Source organism: Lonchura striata, chromosome 8 (genome assembly GCF_046129695.1).
Source record: "Lonchura striata isolate bLonStr1 chromosome 8, bLonStr1.mat, whole genome shotgun sequence".
Taxonomy (NCBI): Eukaryota; Metazoa; Chordata; class Aves; order Passeriformes; family Estrildidae; genus Lonchura; species Lonchura striata.
In genome coordinates this window covers 17,150,989-17,174,308 of record NC_134610.1, presented here as the reverse complement: position 1 = coordinate 17,174,308, position 23,320 = coordinate 17,150,989, and the positions used below count along the sequence as shown (strand labels likewise).

Sequence of the window (23,320 nt, the reverse complement as noted above, 5' to 3'; positions counted from 1 at the left end):
AGTCTTACTCCTGACACTTTGGGGGAGAGTTAGGGAGCGAGTTACCATAGGCCTGCTCCAAGGGTGCTGGAAATTTTTGGATTCCCTGTTGCAACTACTCATCGGAGCACACTGTGGGCCAGAGCTCTGCTTCCACCCACTCCCCCAGCACGGGAAGGGACACAGCGGTTCAGCAGTGTCTTGTTTCCTGTCTTTGCTGCTGCCTACAGTGCTACCAAACAGTCATCCTCAGCTGAGTCACAGTTCGGCAGCATTTGGGCCCTTTTCCCCCACCAAGTTCTCATTCATCAGTGCCACTGCAGCTGCCATGCGCTGTTTGATGCCTGTTTCCCCGACTGAGCAGGCTGGCTGAGATCTGACCCAAATTCAGAATGGAGTTCATTAATATGAAAAACGCTGAGCCTATAAATGCCTGATGAACTGTGTAGCAGATGGGCCCCATCCTTTCCCTTCCGACTAAAATAACAGCAATGTTTTCTTCTCAGTCTTATGGGGGATATGTGACCTCCATGGTGCTTGGCTCTGGAAGCGGCGTGTTCAAGTGTGGAATAGCGGTTGCCCCCGTGTCACGCTGGCAATATTATGGTATGTGAGGGCTTCCTCCTTACAAGGATTCCCATATGTCTTCCAGTGCACACGCTGCAAAGTGTGGATTCGTAGCGCAGAACTTTTGATTATCTACTAGATGCCACGTAAATGCCACTTGGTCTGTTTTTATGAGCTCGTGGCCACTGCATTTTGAAATTAAACCAATTCGCTAAATACTCGCTAAATATTATTTCCCATTTTAAAAAGTCAGACCATAACTTCAGGTAATCTCTTCAACCATTAGTGAAGGCTAAGTCATTGTAATATTGGTAGTACTGCTGTAATGTGTCTGCATTTGCTTTGAAACCAGTATTGTGTGTCAGAAATCCATTGCAGTTAAAGGTTTGTGTCTTCAAAATGAAACTTCACTTATAAGAATGAACTGTGAGGATCAACTTTGAACTTGCATTGTAATTTACTCTCTAAAAGTACCAGAATAGGATTTGAATTGCATTAGGTTGGTTGGTCAGGGGTTATTTTAGCATGTAAAATTTGGATTTTATAAATCTAATTCATCTTGAGAATAGCTTGATGTGAGAAAAACCTGATCAAGCGGACAAGTCTCTACATGCTTCAAGCCTTCAGAGCATAAGGTTTCAAGTGGTTGCATGAGGATAGAAATGTGCTAGTTATAGCGGCCCTCCTCCCAGACTAAAAAAATTATGTAGTTTTAAATAGGTGCTGGTACAATCTGAACAAACTTTAACATTTCCTCATGTTTATTTGTCCAAAAACATTCAAGGGAAGGCTTTCCCTGGCAAACCTCTGCTAAAGAAGGCATAATTTATCATTCTGCAACTAGCACAGAGGCTGTATAATAGCTAATTCAGCAGATCAGATCATACTGCCAGACAGCAGTAGTCTGCTGGGAACATAGCAATGTCTTCATAATATTTTGGATGTGAATATTACAGTATGACAGGAAATATTTTTTTAATTATCAAGATCTCTAAAATTCCACTTTTACCTAGTTAAATTAAGGGTTGTGGAGGCATACATATTCAGCAGAAAAAAACCTCCAGTGCAACAACTCTAATGTCAAATGGACATTAGAATATGGCAGCAGAGAATTCATTTGTACGGTTTAAAACAAAGCTGCAAATCTGCAAAAGGTAAAATGGCAAAAAATACGTGGAAAATATTTTTTTTTTTCACCCAAGCTGAATCCTAAAATACTACTATATTTTCATAGTATAGATTTTTGGTAGTAAGCATTTAGATAAAATAAATAGGATTTTTTTTTTTTCAGATGCTAGTTATTCACTGCAACATCTTCAGTCATTTTTTTAGGATTACTGAAAGAATAACAATAAGGAAACACTGACACAAAGTACTATATTAATATTCAGCATTCAGGTGTCCATGGCAACAAGAAGATTAACTATTCTGAATAACGATGGTTACCTACACCCCTCATTGTAGAAAACCTCATTTCCAGTATGCATTGTTACTGCTTGTATTGATGGATAAAACTGATGGTAGACAGGCTAAAAATTAAGTAGCAGATTCTAATTTTGGGATTTCTTTAATTTCAGATTCAATATACACAGAGCGATACATGGGCCTTCCTACAGAAAATGATAATCTGAAGAACTATAATGTAAGAAAGAAATCACTTTATTTAATTTTTTTGTCTGTTGTTTCATTTCTAAACTGTTATATTGTTCTTTAAACAGTTTAGTTCTTTCCCTGTGGGGAGAAATAAGTTTGTTTCTTCATTCCAGCTCGAACTGTTGCATTGTGCTGTTAGAGGCTGTCATCTCGTGTATTTGGATTTGCACAAGGCAGCTTCCTCTTGGTGAATGGTGTTGGGTTTCTGTTGTTTGTTTGATGTGTTGGTGTTTTGGGGTTTTTTTTTACATGCACTTCCATTTGACTGTTTTGCAGACTGTAAAACAAGCTGTAAAAACTTCTAATCACCAAGAAACAAATTTGTTTTAAAATTTATATGTTCATGAGCAAAGTATGCTCTATCTTAAACATTTTTCACAAAAACAAATGTACTCCCATTCTTCCTGAAATGTAATTTTTTTTTAAATGGGTATTGTGTGAACTTCCCTGCTTTAGGAATCTGCAGGTTTTTTCCAGGGAAAGCAAAATTTCCTCAATACTAGAATACTTTGACAGGTAGGCTAATCTGTCTGTACTGTGATCATATCAAATTGCAGACCAACTGAGAGCCAGCAGTGTCAGGACTGAAATGTTGGCACAATCTCCATAAACAGAGGGTGTCCAAAGTTTGTTCTAAAATGACCAGTGTTTGCACAGGAGTGAGGGAATTTGCATTTGTCATACTGAAAGCAGATTGCATGTAGCTTGTTCATCCTTGTTACAGCATGATTATTAATTGTTTGACTTGCTCTTCATGTGCCAGATGATTTTTGCTGCCTCAAGGGCTTTTTGAAGTCACAGGTAGCTGGGCATAGGGCAAAGTAATGGAACGTTCTGTTAGGTTTTGTTAAACTTCAGGCCAAAATGAAAGTACAGAAGCTATGGGATAACTGTGAGGAATCTGAGGGGTACTTTGTGGCCTGGTTACTGGAATGTTTCACAGAAAACTCTTTTACAGACCAGCCATGGCGATACTGGAACCAAACACTGGTGTTAGAGGAGGAGATAGAGCATTCTCTGTGTTTGGGTTAGTAAGCAGGGTAGAAGACAGTGCTGTTGTGTGCATTAAAAAAGTGTCATGGGTAGAAAAAAGGGTGGGAGTTGCATTGATTTAGAAGTATGATAAAACATATAAATACACACATATATGTACTGAAACATGTGGTTTGACATTTATTTACAGTACTCTAGTGTTGTCAGCTGCTGTATGAGACATTCTGGTCAAGACTGGGGACAATGGTAGTGACTGCTGGACAGCTTGGTCCCGTGTCTGTGTCTCACTCTGTAACCACTGAGCTACTGGGCCCAGCAGGAACTGACCAGCAGCCTGCAGCGCCTGCCTGCCTTTTCCCAAATGTGTTTCTTTAAGGCTTGGGAACAGTAGGAGGTCTGCGAGGTAGCAGTGTAAATACAAGTCACTGTCGCTGTGCAGAACGAACGTTAACGCTCTGGGTGCACAAAGTCACTCACCAGCTTCACGGCACAGATGGCAACAGAGGACTGTTTAATCCTTTCAAGCCAGGAGTCGGATTTTCTTGGCATGGTATCCATTGCTGGCAATGGCCACGTTGAAACTGCCAGTACCAAAGAGCTAAAGGTTTCAAATGTGTTACTCAGAGGACTAATTGGGGAGAATGGTGGCTAGATGGAGGAGGAGTAATTGCCTAGATCAGATTGTCACACTTCGCTGCTGCTCCTAGAGAAAGGAAAATGCAACTTAAATCCTTGTTTGTTGTAAAAAGCTCCAAATAACACAGTACTCGGACTTTACTTTTAACCTGGAGGGTGGGGTAGCTTGAGAAGTGAGTTTCTTGTTTTTCATAGAGCCTCAGTGACAGTCTTGTGCGATTTTGTTATTGCTGAAGACCCTCACTGACTTCAGCCCACGATGCTCCTGGCTTACAGCCCCTTTGATTCCTGTCCCTGTCCCAATAGCCAGCCTCCTGGCCCCTTAACACTGACAAGAGCTGTTTGCTGAAATGAATGTTTTTTGAGGTGAGTGCAGAATCTGTACTGAAAGTTAGTACATACAGCTGAAGCTGTTAAAGCTTACACTGCTAACTCTGTGCTGTCAGGTTTGTGTGCTGCATCATATATTCTCTATCCTGCTGCATTGCTGTAAAGCTGGCATGAAAAGTGAAAAGTTTCATAAACTGTAGTATGCACCCTGATTTAGAAGACATGAGATATGGTGTACACACCTCTTTAGAGAAGATGAGCACTGCTAGGCACATTCCTGACATGCAAAGTATTATTAATGACTGAATATATAGACTAAAGAAATTAGTTGTGGTAAGAGGGGTACATCCTGCCTTTTTATTACTGTGACATTAGGTTTTACTTTATTGAAGGCAGAGAATCTGAGATGTTAAATACGGTTTGTCAGGAATCAAGTCTGAGGGAGGACTCACATTCCTAAGTGGGCTAATTAGGTATGTTCAGTGTCTTTTAAGGTAGTTGTAAACTATTAAAAATTAGAGCTTTGTAAAAGAGAGGAGCAAACATGGGTGGTGCTCCTAATACAATCCTAGGCTGAATGGCAGAAATCTGGTGGCCTGGAATAAACATCCTGATGCAAAAGAGACTGAATCAGGGCAGAGCTTCGGAGGTCAGACGCAGTAGCCATGTAAAGCATACCGAAGAGACTGTTCAACTTGTGAGAACATTATTTTGCAGTTCACTCTGAATTTGATATGCTTTTGGCAAGTGTTTGAAACAGTCATAGATTTGGCAATCTTTTTCTAGCAGATTTGAAATGTTCAGTCCTTAAGAACTGCTGCATCATTAGGTTATGCAAAACAGGGTACAATTTTGTAAATATGCCATCTTGTACTGATTTGACATTTGTTCTATTATCTGAGAATATGCTAAAGGGAGAGAGACCTTCAATTTCAGCCAAACCTTAACTTGTTTGTGGAGTGCTGATAAAATGTTGACTGCTGTGTGATCTTTAGAAAAGCCAGTTACACTCAGCAGGGCCTAATTCTAAGTATTGTGCACGTTACCTTTTCAGAGCCTTTGTCCCAGCAGTGTAACTATAAAACAGAAGTGGGAAATAAAGTTGTGTTTTTTTGCTGTCCAGTTAAGGTTTGTTCAGCTGCTGTTGCTTTGTTGTCTGACTGTGCCTACTTAAGAGTGCTCCCCATCCTGCAACCTTCTTTAAGAACACAAAGGTACTGTGTCCTTAAAGCATGTTTTAGGGAAAGAACTCTTCATGTTGACTGTAAGTACAGCAAGTGAAGTATAAAAAAGCAGAGAAAGTATCTCATATGCTTCTTCTTTCTGAAGTATTTTTACAAATAACTTTATTTAATTCCTGAATAGGAAAAATAGTGACATCCTCTTTCTAAAATGGCTTTTGCCAAGTCAAGTTCTCAGAAGTGTAGCTTAAATAAGGCTTCCACTCACAGAAGGTTTACTTAAAACAGCATTGCTTTTCTGGAAGAAAGCGTAGCAAGGTGATCTATCAATTTTCCCTCTGCACATGTGGAAAATTATTTACTCAAAGGATACTGGTTGGTTTAGGGGTTTTTTTGTTTTGTTTTTGTTGGGTTTTTTTTTGTCTTTATCTCACTGGGCCATTTCTTTCTCATTTGTTCTTTTGGTCAGCTGGTTTGCCAGTGCTCCTCAGTGCATCAAAGTGCTCTCTCCATGTTTTAGCTAAATGTTCTTACTCCATGACACCAAATAATCAAAATGGAAAGTGTCATGCTTCCACTGTTGGTGGATTTCCATATACTGGATTTCTGGTGCTCTCTAGCTTTTGACTATCAAAAGGGGGCAACTGCAATGTTACAGAGTGGAGGGTGGGGGTTTTTTGCCCTCTCTGCTGAACTTGGTTTTTAGATTTCATTGAATACATACACAGAACTCGTTTCATGTATGAAAGGATTCTGAAACACTATTCTGCCATGAAAAAAGGAATTTCAATATTTGTACTTGCTTTAAAGATTTGTGAGTGTACAAGAGACATAAGGACATCAGAACACTTCTGTGTCTTTGCAGTGTAATGTATTTGACTTTTTGGGGTACTAAATGCAAATCCTTGTGCAAGGATACACAGCTGGGAGGAAAAAAAGCAAATCACTAAATTCTTCTGTTCATAATTTTTAGTATTTTTTTCTTGCCAGATTAACTGGTTGTCTTATTAAGCCTAAAATGTCTTGTCCCTTTTGTTCTCTTCGTCCTCTGCTCATGGCAGAGCACCATCCTACTCCCTTTCCTTGCCCAAATTAAAAATCTTACCTGCAATCCTTACTGTCTTCATTCTTTAATCACAGCAGCAAGTCAGAATGTTCTAGGGAATATGCTGTTACTATGTTTTAAATTTCTTGATTAATCATAGTCACTGATTATTTAATCTTTTCCTTACTGTATCGTGTTTCCATTCCCAAAATGTAGCTTGACTTCTATTTAGAGGTTTGGTCTAGTGATTTTTGTTCAGGCATTTCTCCTTCATATTTGGAGAGCACATTGGTCTAAACTTGTTGCCCAATTTTACTGGAGACTGAGGCAGCATTGGCTCTGGTGCCTTACCTGCAGGTGAACCTCGTGGGGAAGATAACGTGCATAGCCTCTGCAAGATCTCCTCCTTGCTCTCACAGGGTGCACTGTTGCCATGGAAACATTTTTTTAAAGTTGTGTGCAGTCGAACAGGAACCCTGTGGCACACGGTGCTGCAGGCTGCCACCGTGCTGGCCATGGACTGAACGTGCACCTCAGTGCAGAGCTGCCCGCTGCAGCCGCCGCTCCCTGGCCGCCGCAGCCCTGGTGACACTGTCGGAGGTGTGGGGTGGTTTGGGCGGGGGCACCCAGCCCCTGGATGTGTGACCGTGTCCCATGGCAGCTCGGAGGGGGGTAAGCAGGGCTGTGCTTGGTTTGAGCTGAAGGACCCCAGACAGTGTCAACATGAATCAAATTCAGCTGGTAGCAAGTCATACCCTAATAAATAGCACCTTTTTTCTTTTTTTTTTTTCCTTTAATTTCAGAGTTCAACAGTAATGGCCAGAGCTGAAAAATTCAAGGAAGTTGAATATCTCCTTATTCATGGAACAGCAGATGGTGAGTTGCAGTTAATTAGACATTTTAGTATTACAGACAGGTTCGCAATTCTACTACTGACAAAACAAAAGCATGAAGGGGCAAGGCTGTTACATTTTCGTCAATAAAATAATACCGATTTTTGCAACTAATCTGTGTTTCAGTGAGCAGTGCTGGGGAGTTTAGTGTGTACATTGCTTTGATTTTCCCCCAGAGTATTACAGAAGCAGTTTTTGTTTACCTTTTTCCTCTTCCACTTTTCAGATAATGTTCACTTTCAGCAAGCAGCACAGATTTCCAAAGCTCTTGTTGATGCTGAAGTGGATTTTCAGGCAATGGTATGGTTCTGTTTTGTTTATCATTATACAAATGAGAATAATAACATAAGCTCCCTGTGGTAATATATAAATTCATTGCCTTCTTAAATGAAAGTTCATATAGTTGCATTTCATGTTCAGTAACTGAAACATGAACATAAAGCATGTATTTTATTTCTGCACTAGAAAAACTGTAAAGCCATACCATCTCATACTCGATCCTTTTTACCTAATCTTTCATTTTCTTAAATTTTTTGTGTTCTCGGACAAGCAGCCAGTCCCAAGCTTTGAATATACCCAAGTGCAATGAATAGTGTCTTACAGGATAAGGGTCTTACTAGGATAAAAGGAAAGACTGGCTTTGACAAAATCCCAGATAACCTGTCCATCATGTCTGGTATTTACTGTACTTGTAAGACAAGCAGTTATTTGCTACTTCTTATGTTGTGCATGGAAGTTCTCAGACTTAAGGTGCAAGCTCTTCCTTTCCTACATTCTCTCAGACCCTGGGGAGCAGTGCTAGAAAGGTTGATGTATAGAAGGAGGCCAAGCACATGGTTTTCCTTCAGCCAAACTCAAAGGACATACAGAGAGAGAGGTCAGGCACCCCTCATAACTGAACAGCTGAATCTGCCCCCGATGTGGACAAGCCACATGTTGTTTTTACACCTTCAGCATAAAAACAGAGCATGTCCCACGTGCAAAGAAGGTGCTTGTGTCATAGCAGCTTCCTACTCATCATGTCTTTGCCTTCATGTTGAAAGCCTCATGCTAGGATCATTTTAAATTGCTGCACAGGTTTTTATGTCTGTCATGTTTGATTTATATCATTTAGATGTAGCTGCAACTAACACTCTCTGTATTTCTCTTTCACACAGTGGTACACTGACAAAGACCATTCCATCTCCGGTCAAGCACATAAGCATATTTATACCCATATGAGTCACTTCATAAAGCAGTGTTTCTCACTGCACTAGCACCAGCATTTTGCCTGTTAGTGATGGTACTTCTCCAGAAAGCTCTCATGATAATGTACTCTGAGCCAGTATAAATCAAGATGAGATAAGAGTCAGCTCTTGGGATACCAGTGTACACAATGAAATACTAATCTTTATAATGATTCTTGTTGCCAAGCAACTATTGCATTTTTATTGATTGTATTTAATCGGGTCTTAACATCACCAGAATGATGTTGGAGACTTCTAGGATGCATGGTACTTGCTTGAGTAATTACCTTTTGATATTTCAGTCTAAAAGAGAAGCAATTCAGTTTGTGTATCAGAGAAATGAATGATAAAATGTCACATGGCAATTGGTTGCAGAATAAAAATATAATAATGTTTCCATCAAAAATGAAATGAACCCTGGGGAAATTTCTGTGAAAATAATGAAGAAATGTTTTTGCAGAAATTTGTAAAGCTTGATAATTATTATTTTAAAATAGGTATCAGGAATACTGCAATATTAATATGTGCAGATTGAAATACTTTATACTGCAGTTCCTGAAGTGAGTGTGTTTTCTTTGCAATCCTTTGTATTACAGTTGTAGAACTCTTGCAGGGCAAGCACATAACAAACTTTCACCAAAGATTTTGAATGATACCTAATCAAACCAATGGCACTGAATTTCTTTGTGTGCTATCATATGGTACTGTGATATTTTGCTTATTTTATAGCAAAAATGGCTGCTACATTGGGAATCTGCACTGCAAAATCTCCTCTGGGAACAAGAGTCCCCATTTTTTTAATGTAGAAGTTGCTCATGTTCTGGTGAATAGAAACTGGTTCTTACACTGAAACATAGAACATTACAATATGAACTAGCAGTCACTTACAGCAAGGGCTGGACTGTCACTCTCCTGTGAACAGGCTCTTTGGCAAAACTGCTTTCCCTTACAGCCTACCAATAAATACCTGCTTTCTTTACAGCATGCCAGGTAGGCTTCTCCATCTAATCTGAGGATTAGTTTTCTTTATTTCACATGGAAAAAATGCAATCCACTTGTACTAAAAATTGTGCTGCTTTATAATAATAAAGACATTAATTTATGAAAGTAGGTGTAGTCCATATCATTGAAAATATTACTTCAGAAAAAGAACACAAGAATTTTTTTAAATCCCCATTAATTTTGAGGATGACTTACAGTGAAGCTTCTGATTTTATGTAATGGTATCATGTAATAGAGTGTGACATGATTATCTAACACTTAGCTTCTTGGTATTACATGCCAGCATCTGATTATGTCTGTATTGTGGGTTATTAGTGACATTAGGTGTGAATGTAAAAGTACTCATGCAGACAGATAAAGCATGGGGAGGAATGTTAAGACACTTTGTTCAGCTTGTCCTTAAATGAGAAAGTCTCAACTAGAAAATCAGATTTTGTTTTAGCAAACTAACAATTCTTTGACTCACAAAATAAGATGTTTTGTTTGTTGGCATTTTTTTTAAACACACTGGAGCTGAGTTTTACAAATACCATCTTGGGTTCAAGGGAGTAGTGGCTCTAATGTAGACTGGCACCACTGTTAAAGTTCTACAGGATTACAGGCTGTCAGTTATCTCCAAGAGGTTTTATCATCACATCTCCCATTCTTTTGACTCAAGGCAAAGAAACCTGTATCAGTATATGGTAGATCCCAGCAATACAGACAGGTTATAAAAAAAGATTATGATATGGCTTGTGTATGCAAGGATTTCTTTTAATATTAGGATTTCTTTTAATTTTATCACTCATACTAACATTAAAAAAGTGTTTCTGTAAGCCATAAAACTACTTTCACTAGGCTCTCATTAGATAAGTGCAAGAATTATTATAATCAAATAAATATTTTAAAAATTAACTAGAAATTATACAGTCTAAGTCTTTCATTAAGATGCAATTCTTTGCATCTGACCTACGTTATGATTCTAGCATCTCACTGGGAAACTCTTCTGTACTCTCAATACATCATCCCATTTTAACTGTCTTATCTGCAAGGCATTACATAATGCAATGCTAATTATCTTTGGAAAGCAACTTCTAAAATATGCTTCTAATGATACAACTATTAAAACAAAAGAAAATTTCATTGCTATAGTAAGTGTCCTAATTAACATCAATTCAGTGTCTAATTTTTCACTCTGGTAGAACTCCCTCAGCTCCAAAAATAATGCAGGCAATAGGTTGATAGAGCTGCCCCAGGGACCTGACAACTTTCTTGAACTGCATGAGCACAGGTAAATAACTTAAACTGAGGCCACAGAAAATATCTAGCTCATTTCATTAATGTGCAAGGCTAGAAGTCAGTTGTGCCTGAATTACTGAAACATGCTAATTGGTTGCACACCTACCAATTACGGGTTTTCTCTGTATTTTTTTCCTATGTGAAATGGATGTTTAAGTTTATTGTACAATACACTTTGTGTAAAATCCTAACAGAAGCAGCAGAAGCCTGAGGTGTCACTGTTAGCCTTAGGCTAGGAGACTTCTAGGCTTTGGTTTAGTAATTGGTGAAAAAGCTCAAAAGGGATTTAGTAAGATGGAGTCAATATTGTATATGTAGTACTGTGATTCATCGCCTTAAAGTTTTTCAGTAGCAAAGATTTAGGGTTCTGAGAAGAGCAGAAGCATTTTAAAATGTATGACCGTACCTATTGATCTCTAAAAAGATCTGACTACTCCTGCTTTGTCCGCATCATCTCTCTCAGGAGGAAGGGGGACCAACTCAGGAGTAGTAAATTGGAGCTTCATTCCCATTCTCTCCCAGTGAGCTCTGAGCTACCCCCAGTGTCACACTTACTGTTCAGGTCAGACCAAGTGCATCACCACCAACTCCACCCAGGGAGCAGCACTCACAGCCTTGCATGTTTCAGTGAGATTCCACTTGAAAAGGGAGCCATGCTGGGCTCTACCACTCATTAATTTGTGAAGCCCATTCAGGTCAGGTAGCCATTTCAAATATCACATGGTATTGCAAACCTCTTCTGGGTTTTGCAGTACAAAAATAAAATTGAAAATTAGTTAGGATAAATATTTATTTTCACATAACATATCTTAATTGTGAAAAACACAATAGTCTATTCACATGTACACATAAACTTTTGTAATAAATTACATCCAAGAAGTTGAGTAATTTTGACCAGGAATATGAAATTAGAAGTAAATATAGCACTACATCTGCTTTACATTGTGTGTGATTTCAGAACGTTAAGATTAGCATTGGAAAAGCACTTAAATTCACACAAAACCAGAGTGTTTTAAAATAAAACCACTCTGAAATACTGAACAGAAATACAGAATGCCATTGAATACACTGATTTCTTAATATTCTAAGAGTTGGTCAAGTGAAGCTAATACATTTTGATTGTATACATTATCTGTAACAAAGTCAGCAACATGTTAAAACACCATCAGGCTGCTTTCAGGACAAACCAGTATTGAGCTTCTATACTAGCCTTAAAACAATTGGAATCTTACAATTTATCATCAAGTACACAAAACGAAGCATTTAACCTTAATGCATCAGAATTTTTTTCCTAAATTTACATATACAAAACATTGAATTAGATGTGAATCCTTTTTCGCGTCCATTAGATTTTTTTTTCTCCATAAAAATGGCTTTTAATGGGCTTTGATAATGCTAAGGTAAATTTAGAACAGTGACCCTATTAAGTTTGCAGCAAAATGCAATTATTTATGGCTAAAGTATTGAAACATACACACTCACATACACAAAAATATTGGAATACTTTAAATGTGCTGAATGGGAAAACTTGTTAATGAGTGTATAGAAAATTAGCATATTTGGGAAAGCTGGGGAGTGTTAGAGCCCTATGGATGAGTTCTTACAAAGATTTCAAGACTACAATTCTTATTTTTAGGATTCAAAGTTACAACATAATACTGATAGTTTGCTTTCATTTTAATAATTTAAAAATTTATCTTAAAAAATTTAAAAATCAGTGAACTCCAAATAACACAATAAAACTTCAGCTCCACATCCCTATTCATTCAATACCTAATATTGTAGTCTTTTACACAAAAGAATAGCTTGAAGGATCAGGCAATAACAACATCCATTACAAAAAATGTAATAGCCTTATAGCCACATTTTACTTTGCAATGTTGTTTTTATCTTTTAATCAATATGTACTTGATGGAATAATAAAGAGCTGTAACAAAACAACAGCAGGATACCCATTTAAGTATTACACACAATCTCTGAAATGAAGAGCTTTACAACTGTTAGTGGAGAGAAGACAATATAAATACCTCCCTTATGTGGCTGAACTTTAGGCAATAAAGAGGAAGATCATTGGGCAGACGATAAAACTGCATGTGGGGTATAGTTTGTATCTACAAAATTTTCCCTATTATAAAATAATGGATTGATTCATGACAAGATGCATTTGTTTGGCCTACCATGGCAACATTCATACAATACAAGATAAGATACCAGAATCACATTGCATTTTAGGAAATACTGTACCCATGTTTCACATCAAAGGATGTGGTGGTGTTCTTTAGCTAAGGTGAGAAAATGTTTTAATATATAATTTTATATATATATATATTTATATATATATAGGACTATGTTCCAGTTACATACAAATTTTAATATTAAATACACTGTATTAAATCAAGGAAAACTTCACAAATACAGAATCTGACCCTGCAATTCACATTGCAAAACTGAATCCATGACTTCAGACGGACAGATGAAGGAGGAAAGTATTATCCTTGTTAGTTTATTCACAGGGTCAGATCAGTTGTTATTTTATAAACTTCTTAATGTTTGCTCATCAGTTTGGGTGTCCTGAAATCATTTACTAGTTAGGTGATTTAAAAAAAAAAATTGGAACAGGGGTTTTCAAGTTCATCTTGAATCAAGATTATTAAGTATTTTCACACAGAAAAAGTAGCAAAATACAGTACAAACCTATTAACAGGAAAGTTGAATTTGAAAGAAAATTTGCTTCTTACATTTCTGATACGAATACTGATAAATGGCCAAGATCAGCAACAAACACAAAGATTTTTTGCATTGGCTACTGCAGACATTTACATTGATACTAGACAAGGTAGACAAGGTGGAATGAGACAAGTATTGCACTACATTACCTGTGCTAGTTTGAGATGAAAGACAAAAGTTACAAGGTAAATATTTTATATTTAGTGGTTGTGGCACTCTTAATTCATTTGTAAAAAAATTACTTGAAGAGCAAGTCAGAGACAAGTCTCCCGGTCAACACCTTTCCCTGAGTCAGCTTTCTTCTCTTTTCTGATTTCAGCACTGGGAAACGAAAGGGGAAACAAAAAAAAATAGAGTTATGGTAGCACTATCACACACACAACTATATATATGTAATCTACCTGAAAACCAACATTGCACAGATACTTTATTTTTCATGCTTCATGGCACAAACTGGGAAAGCAAGTGAAAATTTCTGTGCTGAATGGTGTAGAAGACATCAGGAAGCATTTTAGTGACAAGGTAGGTAAAGAACTTAAGATGTACAGACAGACAGCATGCATGCAAAGATAGCCACTTATTTTTTTCTTTTTTGGAAAATACAACTTAATTTACTAAAAAATGGTAATGGTACAGTTCTCAGACAATACCAGCACATTTTTAAACTGAACAAACAAAAGGTCACAGTAAGTATTTCTTGTCTTTAAAATGTATTCTCTTGTTCAGCTGTACATTTAGAAGGAATGTTTCTGAACTAGAGTAGTGCAAGCCAATATCCAACAAATATTTGGCTTTCAGTCTTGATTGGGGAGAGCAGAAGTCTGGGGAGGCTGGGGAGAGACAATATTCCCCATGTAGAGCGTAAAACAAACTTCTTCATGTATACATTATAAGAAATTTAAAAAAAAAAAAAGCCTGAAAGATCAGACACAAGCCATATCATTCAGAACACTAAACCAGAGCTCAAATTTGGGTTCAGCTTTTTTTTTCCCCCAGTTAAAACAATGTTGATTTGCCTACAGAAAGCAATATACGTGCAAAGCAGATGATTTTTTGTGAGTGTCCTAATTTACAACAGCGTAAATAAATAAAAAGTCATGTTCTTCCAATGAGTCTCAATCACAGTATGAAAATGTAAAGAGGCTTCCACAACACAGGCAAATCAAGCCTTCAACAAAGAGTGGCAGGGTATCTAAAAAAAACCAGATGGTTCTGAGAACAAACCTGCAGCAAGCACATAACCTACCAGGTTTCATGGGAATAATTCCTTAACTAGAATGAATGAGAAATAGGCTGAGTTACACAAGGCTTAAAGAAAGCAAGATCAATTCTCAAATTCTTAAGGCGATTCATGCACAATTCTACAATCATTTGACATTTTTCTTCACATAAAAATTGCTTTAAGGATACAATTCAGTTCAGCCAAAGCTTACTTCTATGCCTATGGCAGCTTCCAGAGGTGTTAATGGAAATAGCTAAAGAATACCAACTTCTGCCACTTCAAGTGCCAAACCTGTCACCTTCTGTAGAACAGTGATAGAATTGGGTACGTTACACTTTCTGCACACAAAGGGTATGCAAACAAATTCTGGGGGTGGGGGGTGAATTAAAAGTGCAGCAGTACAGCAGGCAGGGAGTTACCTGTGCTTAGTAAAAGCAAACACTGAGGTGTTGTATGCCTTACAGTCTATAATATTTCCACGTTTTAGGTGCCTCTGTGATACCAGGAAAGTCTTCCTTCTATTTAGGATTCACATCTCTGGGCAGCTCCTGTAGATGTGGGGTTTAATGCCTTGAGAAATTTGAAAGAAAAAGGACAAGTCCAGTCTTTTTCCAGTAAAACACGTCACTGGTGGATCTGTAAAGGAGTTGGAGCTCTCTTCCTCCCTACCAAGGGAGTAACCTAACACGCCTGAGCAGGAAGGTCTGGGATGTGAGATTTTCAGATCTTCAGGTCAAAAAGGGAACTCACTCATATCATCTGCTAAGTGATAGATGCCTCTTTTTCCAATATTTAAAACACCAGCTAAGTCTATCTCCTGTCCATGGTCAGATCTGCATATGCTTTGAAATTGCTCTCTGAAGGGCTTAATACTATGAGCAAAGACAGAGGAATGTCTATTTACATGTACCAAAGAAGGCTGTGCTTCAGATAGGTGCACTGGTGTTCTGTTCTACCAAGAAAGGCTCAAAGGCAAACATTTAGGTCCCTGAGAATTTTAATAATAAAAAAATGAAAGTTGGAAAATTGTGAAGTTCAGGTGCCTGTATGGCTAGGCAGCTTGACTGAATCCTTGTAAGTCCTCTCTTTAGACAGGTAAAAACATTCAGGAGCCTGGCATGTAAGAGCTCTCTCACACGATGCTACTTCACAGAATCAGGGCCAGGGCACATCTTGTGATAGAAACTATCATGCATCACACTGGGAAGTCATTTGTATAAACCCTTCCTGTCTAAAATCTCTTTTTGTAGATGATCTTAGTTTATAACTGGCCAAGTCAACCCAGTGTTTAATTACTATGAGTAACTTCCTGTTAATTGGTTGATGCCTTGCATAAAAGGCATTACATAAAATCATAGTATACTATCATAATTTAATTATCACAATTTAATAATATTTTGAGATATAAGGAAGCAGAACTGACAGCAGAAAGGAAGTACTAAATGTTATGTAGTTGAACTTCACAAGGGATTAGTAAAATTTATTTCAAAATGAGATTTTTTTTCCCCCCTCTATGATAAGGTACCCTTCACTGTGGAAATTGTTAATCTAATACTGATCTTCATAATTTGCAAAAATTATCTTTACAACTGCTACCATTCCAAGCTTTTTTTTTTTCCTCACTAACTACCTAGGATTGAATTATAGCCTCACTTAATGATACATGCATTATGTTCTATAATATTTTTGTAGTTCTATCCCTAATATGACTTAAGATTAAAGTTGCTTATGGCTTTGCTTATCAGAAAGGAAATTTTTCAGGGTTAAAGCTCTTTGAGTCTGCTCCTCTCTCAGAACCTGAGACAAACTAGAGCACCTGAAAATGCAGGGTTTCAGAGTCTTTAAGGCTGTTTGTTTACAGCAGGACACTCACATCTAAAACCAAAAAAATCTTTTCTCCTGAGTCTTTGTTTTCAAGAGCAAAGATAGAAAAACAGATTAAAAATAAAACCTTTAAGAAACCAGTTTTTATTTCACTGTAGTTTAAAGGGCAAATCTCTTATCTGAGCCACAATCTGTGTGGATGCTCTTTGTTCAGAGGGTCAAGTTTACATCATCTATCATATCACCAAAGAAAGCAACATCCACCAGGAAAATTACAGTTCCTGTGTACCCAGGGGCTGTGAATGTACCACGTCAGGTTCTTCTCTTTCTCCAGGCTTTCACAGCCTGGACAGCAGAGGCACTTGACGTAAGAAAACTCTCCAGTACATCCTCCTCCTGTGCACACGTGGATTTCAGTGACCTTTCAGGATCCTTTTCACTCCATGTATAGGGTGGAAGGCAAACAATCAACTATGCTATTCTGACTGTCAGTGAAATACCATTAAAATGACCACATTAGTGGGCTGCTCCATGGGTGTCTGAAGTAAAGGTTTCCTGGTCATCAACTGCTCAGTCTTGTTCGTGCAGTTCAGGGAAAGGAACAACTCTGAAAGGCAGCATGCCATTTTGGGGTGACAAAATTAAGAAACGCTATGACTACAAGTGTTCTCTCACTGCTTCTGTTCACCTTGAAACAATGACTGGCTGTTTCAAACATGGGCTTTTGAAAAATATATTTAGAAACGGGCAGAGTATAATTCTGTATTTTAAAAAAGATTACTAGGAATAAATTCAGTTTGACATTTGAATACACTACACTATTTAAATACACTATTTTAAATAAAGAGTAAATTTCAAATTCTAATATTTGAGACTTTAGTGAAGACACTTTACATTCTTATTCGAAATTTCTTCTCATTCTGTCTCCCTGAAAAACTACACAAAGTCAACTCATTTGGGTTCCAAGGTGACACCATTTTGAATTGGAAGACACAATCAAGGAAAAGGTTGGGGTCAGGGTCTTACCTTTGGGAAATCAGCTTCTAGAGTGATTAGGAAGGGGATCTTATGACACAAGTGTGATACAAAACAATTAAATAGAAAATAATTACATTTTAAATTTATGGAAGCAGAGGGAAAAATTCTCTTGGAAAATCACATTGCGCTTGGATTTAATATTTTCTTATTCCTGTTGTAACTCTGTAGCACAGATAAAATAACGTCTTCATTTTACTGGACTAAAATCTAAAATTATTTAATTGTTTTGAGTACAAGTGAAGTAGGCAGAAAAATGTAAAGAAATGATGCAACCATACAACTATTTTCATTCCAAATATTATTAGATTGCATTCAGAGTACTGGGTTCTTCATACAGCTATTTCCAGGGCAGTGAAGATCACTTCTTTTTCAAGAGGAAAGAACAAAAGCAAGCAGAACAAATACAATATCCAGGTGGAGACTGGTGGTTCATTACACAAGCATCAGGCATGCTCAGCTTCATTTTCCACTGGAGCACAACTAAGTACCATGCAAATATTTGTGATTTATGTTTTTAAATATGTAGTGAATTTGTGTTTTGAGCTCAGAATATTACGACTGGACGTAAGAAATAAAACTGCAAAATGCTAAAAATCTTTCTGATCCCTAGCAAAATATTCTAATATTGGTTTGACACCAATATATAAAGTATAATGAAGTTAAAAAAATTAAGACCTTTTAGAAGGAAAGCTTGACTCCTTATCTTTTGCATTCTCTGAGGATATCAACAATGTCTTCCACACAGCAGTTTTTGCCATTTCATCAGAAATGTTTATCACAGATGGGTCATCTCTAGAGAAGAATGAAAGTAAATACACAATAAAACAATCAGCAATCAGCCTTGTTACTTATTAACTCAATAAAAGTCCTTGAAAACTGATAGTGATGACAATAATTAAGTGCAGTGTAAGTTAAGAGATTATGTTGAACTTCAGAAGTCCTGAACAGTTAACTTAAATACTCTCTCAGAACATCTTAGTACTTTTAAAGTATTTTTTTCCTCCAACAGCAATTAATCACAGTAACATCAATAAAATTTATTGTGTTGCTCCCAACTAATAAACAAGAGAAAAATAAAGAGGTGTGATATTAAATATTGCCCAAGACCTCACAGCATGATAGTGGCATCACTGGATTAAACATGATCCCAAAAGGTCCTGCTTATGCTCTGAAACTCTACCTACTTTTAAAACTATTTTAGAAGCAATCAAAAGCCTTAACAAAATGAAATATTTAAGAGAGCTTAAATATTTTTAAATATTTAATTTAACAGCTAATAAAAATGTCACAATAAAACAAACTAATCAGTAGGCTTAAGTAGCACTTTGTAGCCATTATGCTCTTTGATTTACCTGGACTGCTCCAAACATGTATTTATGCACTTAATAAAGTCTTAAATGTTTTAAGGGGTTGCCTGTACATTATTCCTGACTTCATGGTTACATATATTTGGCATTCAGTAAGCCCTCAGTAAGCTTGCTGTTGTGTGTTTTGGGAACCACTTTAATCTCCATTATTTTGACTTGTTTTTAACTGCAACTCTTACAGCACAGAGAGTCAGGTATTATCCAGGCAACTCTACCGAGGTCAACACACAAAGGAGATCGATAGAGATCACACTGCAAGATAAATTAAGCTACATATTGCTAATATAAATCACAACAAGAAGGTATGGACAAAACAAGAAAAGAACCAGACTATTAGTTGTGTGATGAATCAAAAGAAGTAGGCTGGGATTTTTCAGAGACAAAGTTACAAATCTCCTGATTTGCATTAGGAGACATTACAGTAACTTTGTGTTAAAATGTTAGGGAGAAGGCCACTCTAAGATGATGTTCCTGTGAACTCACATTCATGCAGAAGTTACTGTCACCAGATATTTCAAATCATTTATTAATAATTTCTTTCTGAAAACTTCAAATTATATTCATTCTTCATGGGCTGGCAACATTAATTATTACTATCTATAACATAAGATGTTCATGCTTTTTTAGTCATGTCAGCCCTGCATTATGCTTTATCTACCTGGGACAGCTCTTGATTCACTTATTATCTTACACAACAGGATTTAATCAGAATGTTTTAGAATGTAATACTTTAAGAACCTAGTTTTTCTGCAGCATTTTCAAAACCTTTACTGGTTCCCTGCTTGCATCAGGTTGAAGGGTTTGACCTGCTCTACATCTTTCTTTTTACTGTGCATGTCAGAAGCCAAAGTCCACTGAGAACAGCCTGATCCTGCAGCCCTGTCCAATGGAAAACTTCCAACTAGTGTGTCTTTTTCCTAGGGAATGTGAGCTTGTGTGGAAAGATTAGAAAAGGGCAGATCTTGTTAAATGCTGCAGTGTGTGGTTCAGTTCACCTATCTGTACCAAAAAAATCCTCCTGATATTTAGTAAGCATTATGAATACTGTGGCATGTTTATTTTATTTATTTGCAACTCACCTAAAAGAGGAAAGGTATATTTTACCTGTAATGTCCTTCTAGTGGTAACTGAACAGTGCCTTCCTCTTCCATTGCTAACATACTTTGTTCTTCCTAGAAAAAAGGAATTTAGACCTAAGACAGGATATGAAATTGTGAAAAATGAAATGTGTACTTGAATCATCTTTCCATTTTCTTTAATGTTAAGTATTTATTTGAAGTTCTTAAAGTAAGATACTTTTCAACTTTTACTTAAATAGTTGACATTTAAAACCTTCTATTTTAAAAGATGTTATTTTCCAGTTATTTTCCAGTTATTTTCCAGTGCCAAATAGAGTACTGTTTTGTAACAATAAAAAGAAGAATTATTAACAGTGAGTGAACAACTGTGTGATGAATTTTAAATAACACTGATAACAGGATATATGCATTGATATTTACATGAAAAAATTAAGGAAGATGATTTAAGTTTGCACACACAGTTTTAATACTGATAATACTGATTTTAGTACTGATTTTTCAGTGAAAGGTAATGAAACAAGAGACCCAAAATTAGTTTTTGCTTGAAGACAATTGAGAGATAAATCTACCAAAAACCTTATGTAAAGTGATTACAAATTTAGCAAATCTGCCTTAGCGGGAGGGGAGGAGAATGGAGCAGCTCTCAAGCGCCGTGTCCGGCCTGCAAGAGCAAAGGAAAACAACCTCCAGAAGAGGATTCCCAAAGGAAAACAACCTCCCAAAAAGGATTCCCAAAGGAAAACAACCTCCAGAAGAGGATTCCCAAAGGAAAACAACCTCCAGAAGAGGATTCCCACGTCCACACCCTGGTCAGGATAGCCACAGCTCGGAGGTTAACGAGTCTTGGCAGGACCTGCGTGACCATCAAATCTTGCTCTAAATGGTTGCAGTGTGTGTGAGCCAAACAGACACCTGGAGACCTCCACAGCTTCCTTCCCTTTGTAAGAGTTTCCCTTTGTAACAGTTCTGGCCAGAGCCTGTCTGAAAGCATGGGTTGGCTGAAAAGAGAATTTATCATTTTCTGGCAGATCACCAAAGCCCCCCATGCATCACAAACACTGATTGTTGTATTAGCAGTAACAGCCAGTACAGTTTTCCAAAATAGTAGAATTTCAGTTTTCTCTGCTCAGAAATTTGTTTCTTCAATGCTTTATTATTACAATTATTTCAAAAGCCACAATACTTTTTTTCTTTAAATGTTAAAGTTCTTTGTTCGTTCTTGTCTCAGAAAGACTTAATTGATTAACATCAAAGTGGCTTCCAAAGGAGGTCTGTGAGGAGAAGGCACGTATCATATCCACTATAAATGTACAAAGCCCTGGAAAAAACATGGCCTAAAAATATAAAAACAACTTAAGTGATGAAATTAGGATCCAATCAAGTTAGTTTCAGATCCTGTCAACTACATTTCTGAATATTCTTGTGGGTAGAATACTTCTATTTTTAAAAGCTGTGTGATAGCAACTCTCCAATTAATTCCTTAGGCTACATGTCAGAAGTTTTTTATTACTAGTTAATTTTGTCATTTCCAGGCTTCACAGCTTCATAAGTTTCTGACAGTTGAACAGTTTTAATAATAGCTCTAAATATTTAGAAATGCCAAAATATGTAAAAATAACCTCTCAAAATAGACAGTGAATGAAATAAAGTAACACCAGTAGATTTTCCCAGTTTTGTTTAGTGATGCCATCCTATCAAGCAAGGGAATAAAAGTGACATATAACCAAAACATAAGTATAACAAGGAATTCTTTCCAATAACCAGACCCACAAGAAGAGAACTACCTTGGTTACTTCTGGTTACTCTGAATTGTGATGACAACAGACACTGTGATGGAACATCTCTCTGGTCTGCTTTGATTCAAGGGAGAAAACAATGATTCACGTATTTTAATTTGAGCCTGGTAGTTTTACAGGCACATACTAAATAGTAAATAATCATCTTGATGTTTCTTATAGGTAAAATCTTTTCCCCAAAATATATTCCATGACAGTATGTTGAATGTGTCAAGGAAATCAAAGTTAAGAGTTTGACAGGTTGAGGCAGGGAGTTGTCAAAGGTCACAGAAGAATCAATCCTAAAGGCAGAGTAATCTAGTTTGTGTAGTTACCCATTCAAATTATTAGCTCATGCCCTGTTTCTGCAAATAAAGCTACTAATGGCAATCCTTAACACACACATTTCACTGATCCTGGATCACATCTCAGGGCATTCTTAAGGATACTTTTCAAGTAGATAAGGACTTATATGTGAAAAACATATTCTTTGAAATAAGTTGAGGAGTCCACTTCTGAAGCAGACACCTGGGTGGTAATGCCACAGGATGCAAGTCTGAGCATTTGGTTAACGGGGTCAGCAGCGTCACTGACCCTTTCATTACAAAGTCAAAGTGAATTTTTCCTGCAATAGCACAAGGACAGCTCTGGCCCAGAGTGTAACTGGGACACTGCACAGGGTCATGACATTGCTGAGCAGAAAGGGCACAGTGGTGCCTTGTGCCCTGTGTAAGGTCAGAGGCAGCTGGGACATCCAGAGGCCTTAAATTCTGCACTTCTTTCCTCAGCATCTCTTGCAGGGATGAGACCCAGCCCAGTGCAGCATCCAGTGCCCCAGGGCTAGGATCTGAGGGCTTTCCTACAGGCTTAGGTTCATCTCTGCACACCATCTGGGTGGGTTTCAGAAGCAATCCCCAGGAGTACTGTGGATAATATTTTATATGACAGTATGACAGCCTAAGCATCTACATCCCCACCTAAGGCTATCAGATTTGTAACCTTAAAAGCAGTTGTGCAAAATATGACAATGTTACACTTAGATACTGTTAACAAGTCTGCCTGGTACATGGAATGTGCCTTACAGAATTTTCTCTACATGTCTGAAAGAGAAATTGATAAATGGCTACACACAAAGAAACCTGAAGCCATGACCCACCTCTTTCTCCGCATCTTCCAATTTCTTTTTCTTGCTCTCAGGCATCAAATCATCTAACCAACTGAGCTCCCGCTTGGTAAAAAAGAAATCCATGAGTTTTCTAACAAATACCAAAGCTAGGACCTGAAAAGATATTAATTCAAAGAATTAGGAAATTAAGTAAAACAGACAAACAGACTTGTAGAGGAATTCTTTCAAGTGACTAGTTTGTAGCTAGAATTTTATCCTTTCATTTGAATAAGCAAACAGCTGCTATTCCTTTGTTCAAAGTATGGTTTGAGGCATTTAACAATCACTGAGGTCAGTAAATATCTTCTATTTTCCATTAGTGAATTCATCAGAGAAATCA

The 23,320-nt window shown here is 37.3% G+C and overlaps 2 protein-coding genes across 15 annotated transcripts in view; one reads left to right on the top strand and one right to left on the bottom strand.

Annotated features, from left to right (window-relative positions):
• DPP4 (dipeptidyl peptidase 4) overlaps positions 1 to 9,610 on the top strand; it is a 39,956-nt gene extending 30,346 nt beyond the window's left edge. For both annotated transcript variants that reach the window (XM_077784996.1, XM_077784995.1), the window contains exons 22-26: positions 486 to 585; positions 2,124 to 2,188; positions 7,188 to 7,260; positions 7,504 to 7,577; positions 8,435 to 9,610. In XM_077784996.1, coding sequence (XP_077641122.1) covers positions 486 to 585; positions 2,124 to 2,188; positions 7,188 to 7,260; positions 7,504 to 7,577; positions 8,435 to 8,533 — 411 coding nt within the window. In that variant the 3' untranslated portion in view covers positions 8,534 to 9,610. The remainder of the gene's footprint in view (positions 1 to 485; positions 586 to 2,123; positions 2,189 to 7,187; positions 7,261 to 7,503; positions 7,578 to 8,434) is intronic.
• Positions 9,611 to 11,559: 1,949 nt separating this feature from the next.
• Positions 11,560 to 23,320, bottom strand: part of SLC4A10 (solute carrier family 4 member 10) — a 185,536-nt gene continuing 173,775 nt past the window's right edge. For 8 of the 13 annotated variants that reach the window (XM_031505429.2, XM_031505427.2, XM_031505428.2 and 5 more), the window contains 4 exons: positions 22,972 to 23,094; positions 20,066 to 20,133; positions 18,270 to 18,386; positions 14,789 to 15,302 (listed from right to left, as the gene is read on the bottom strand). In XM_031505429.2, the coding sequence (XP_031361289.1) occupies positions 15,296 to 15,302; positions 18,270 to 18,386; positions 20,066 to 20,133; positions 22,972 to 23,094 (315 nt within the window). In that variant the 3' untranslated portion in view covers positions 14,789 to 15,295. The other 5 variants (XM_031505431.2, XM_021528558.3, XM_021528552.3 and 2 more) reach the window with 3 other exon arrangements.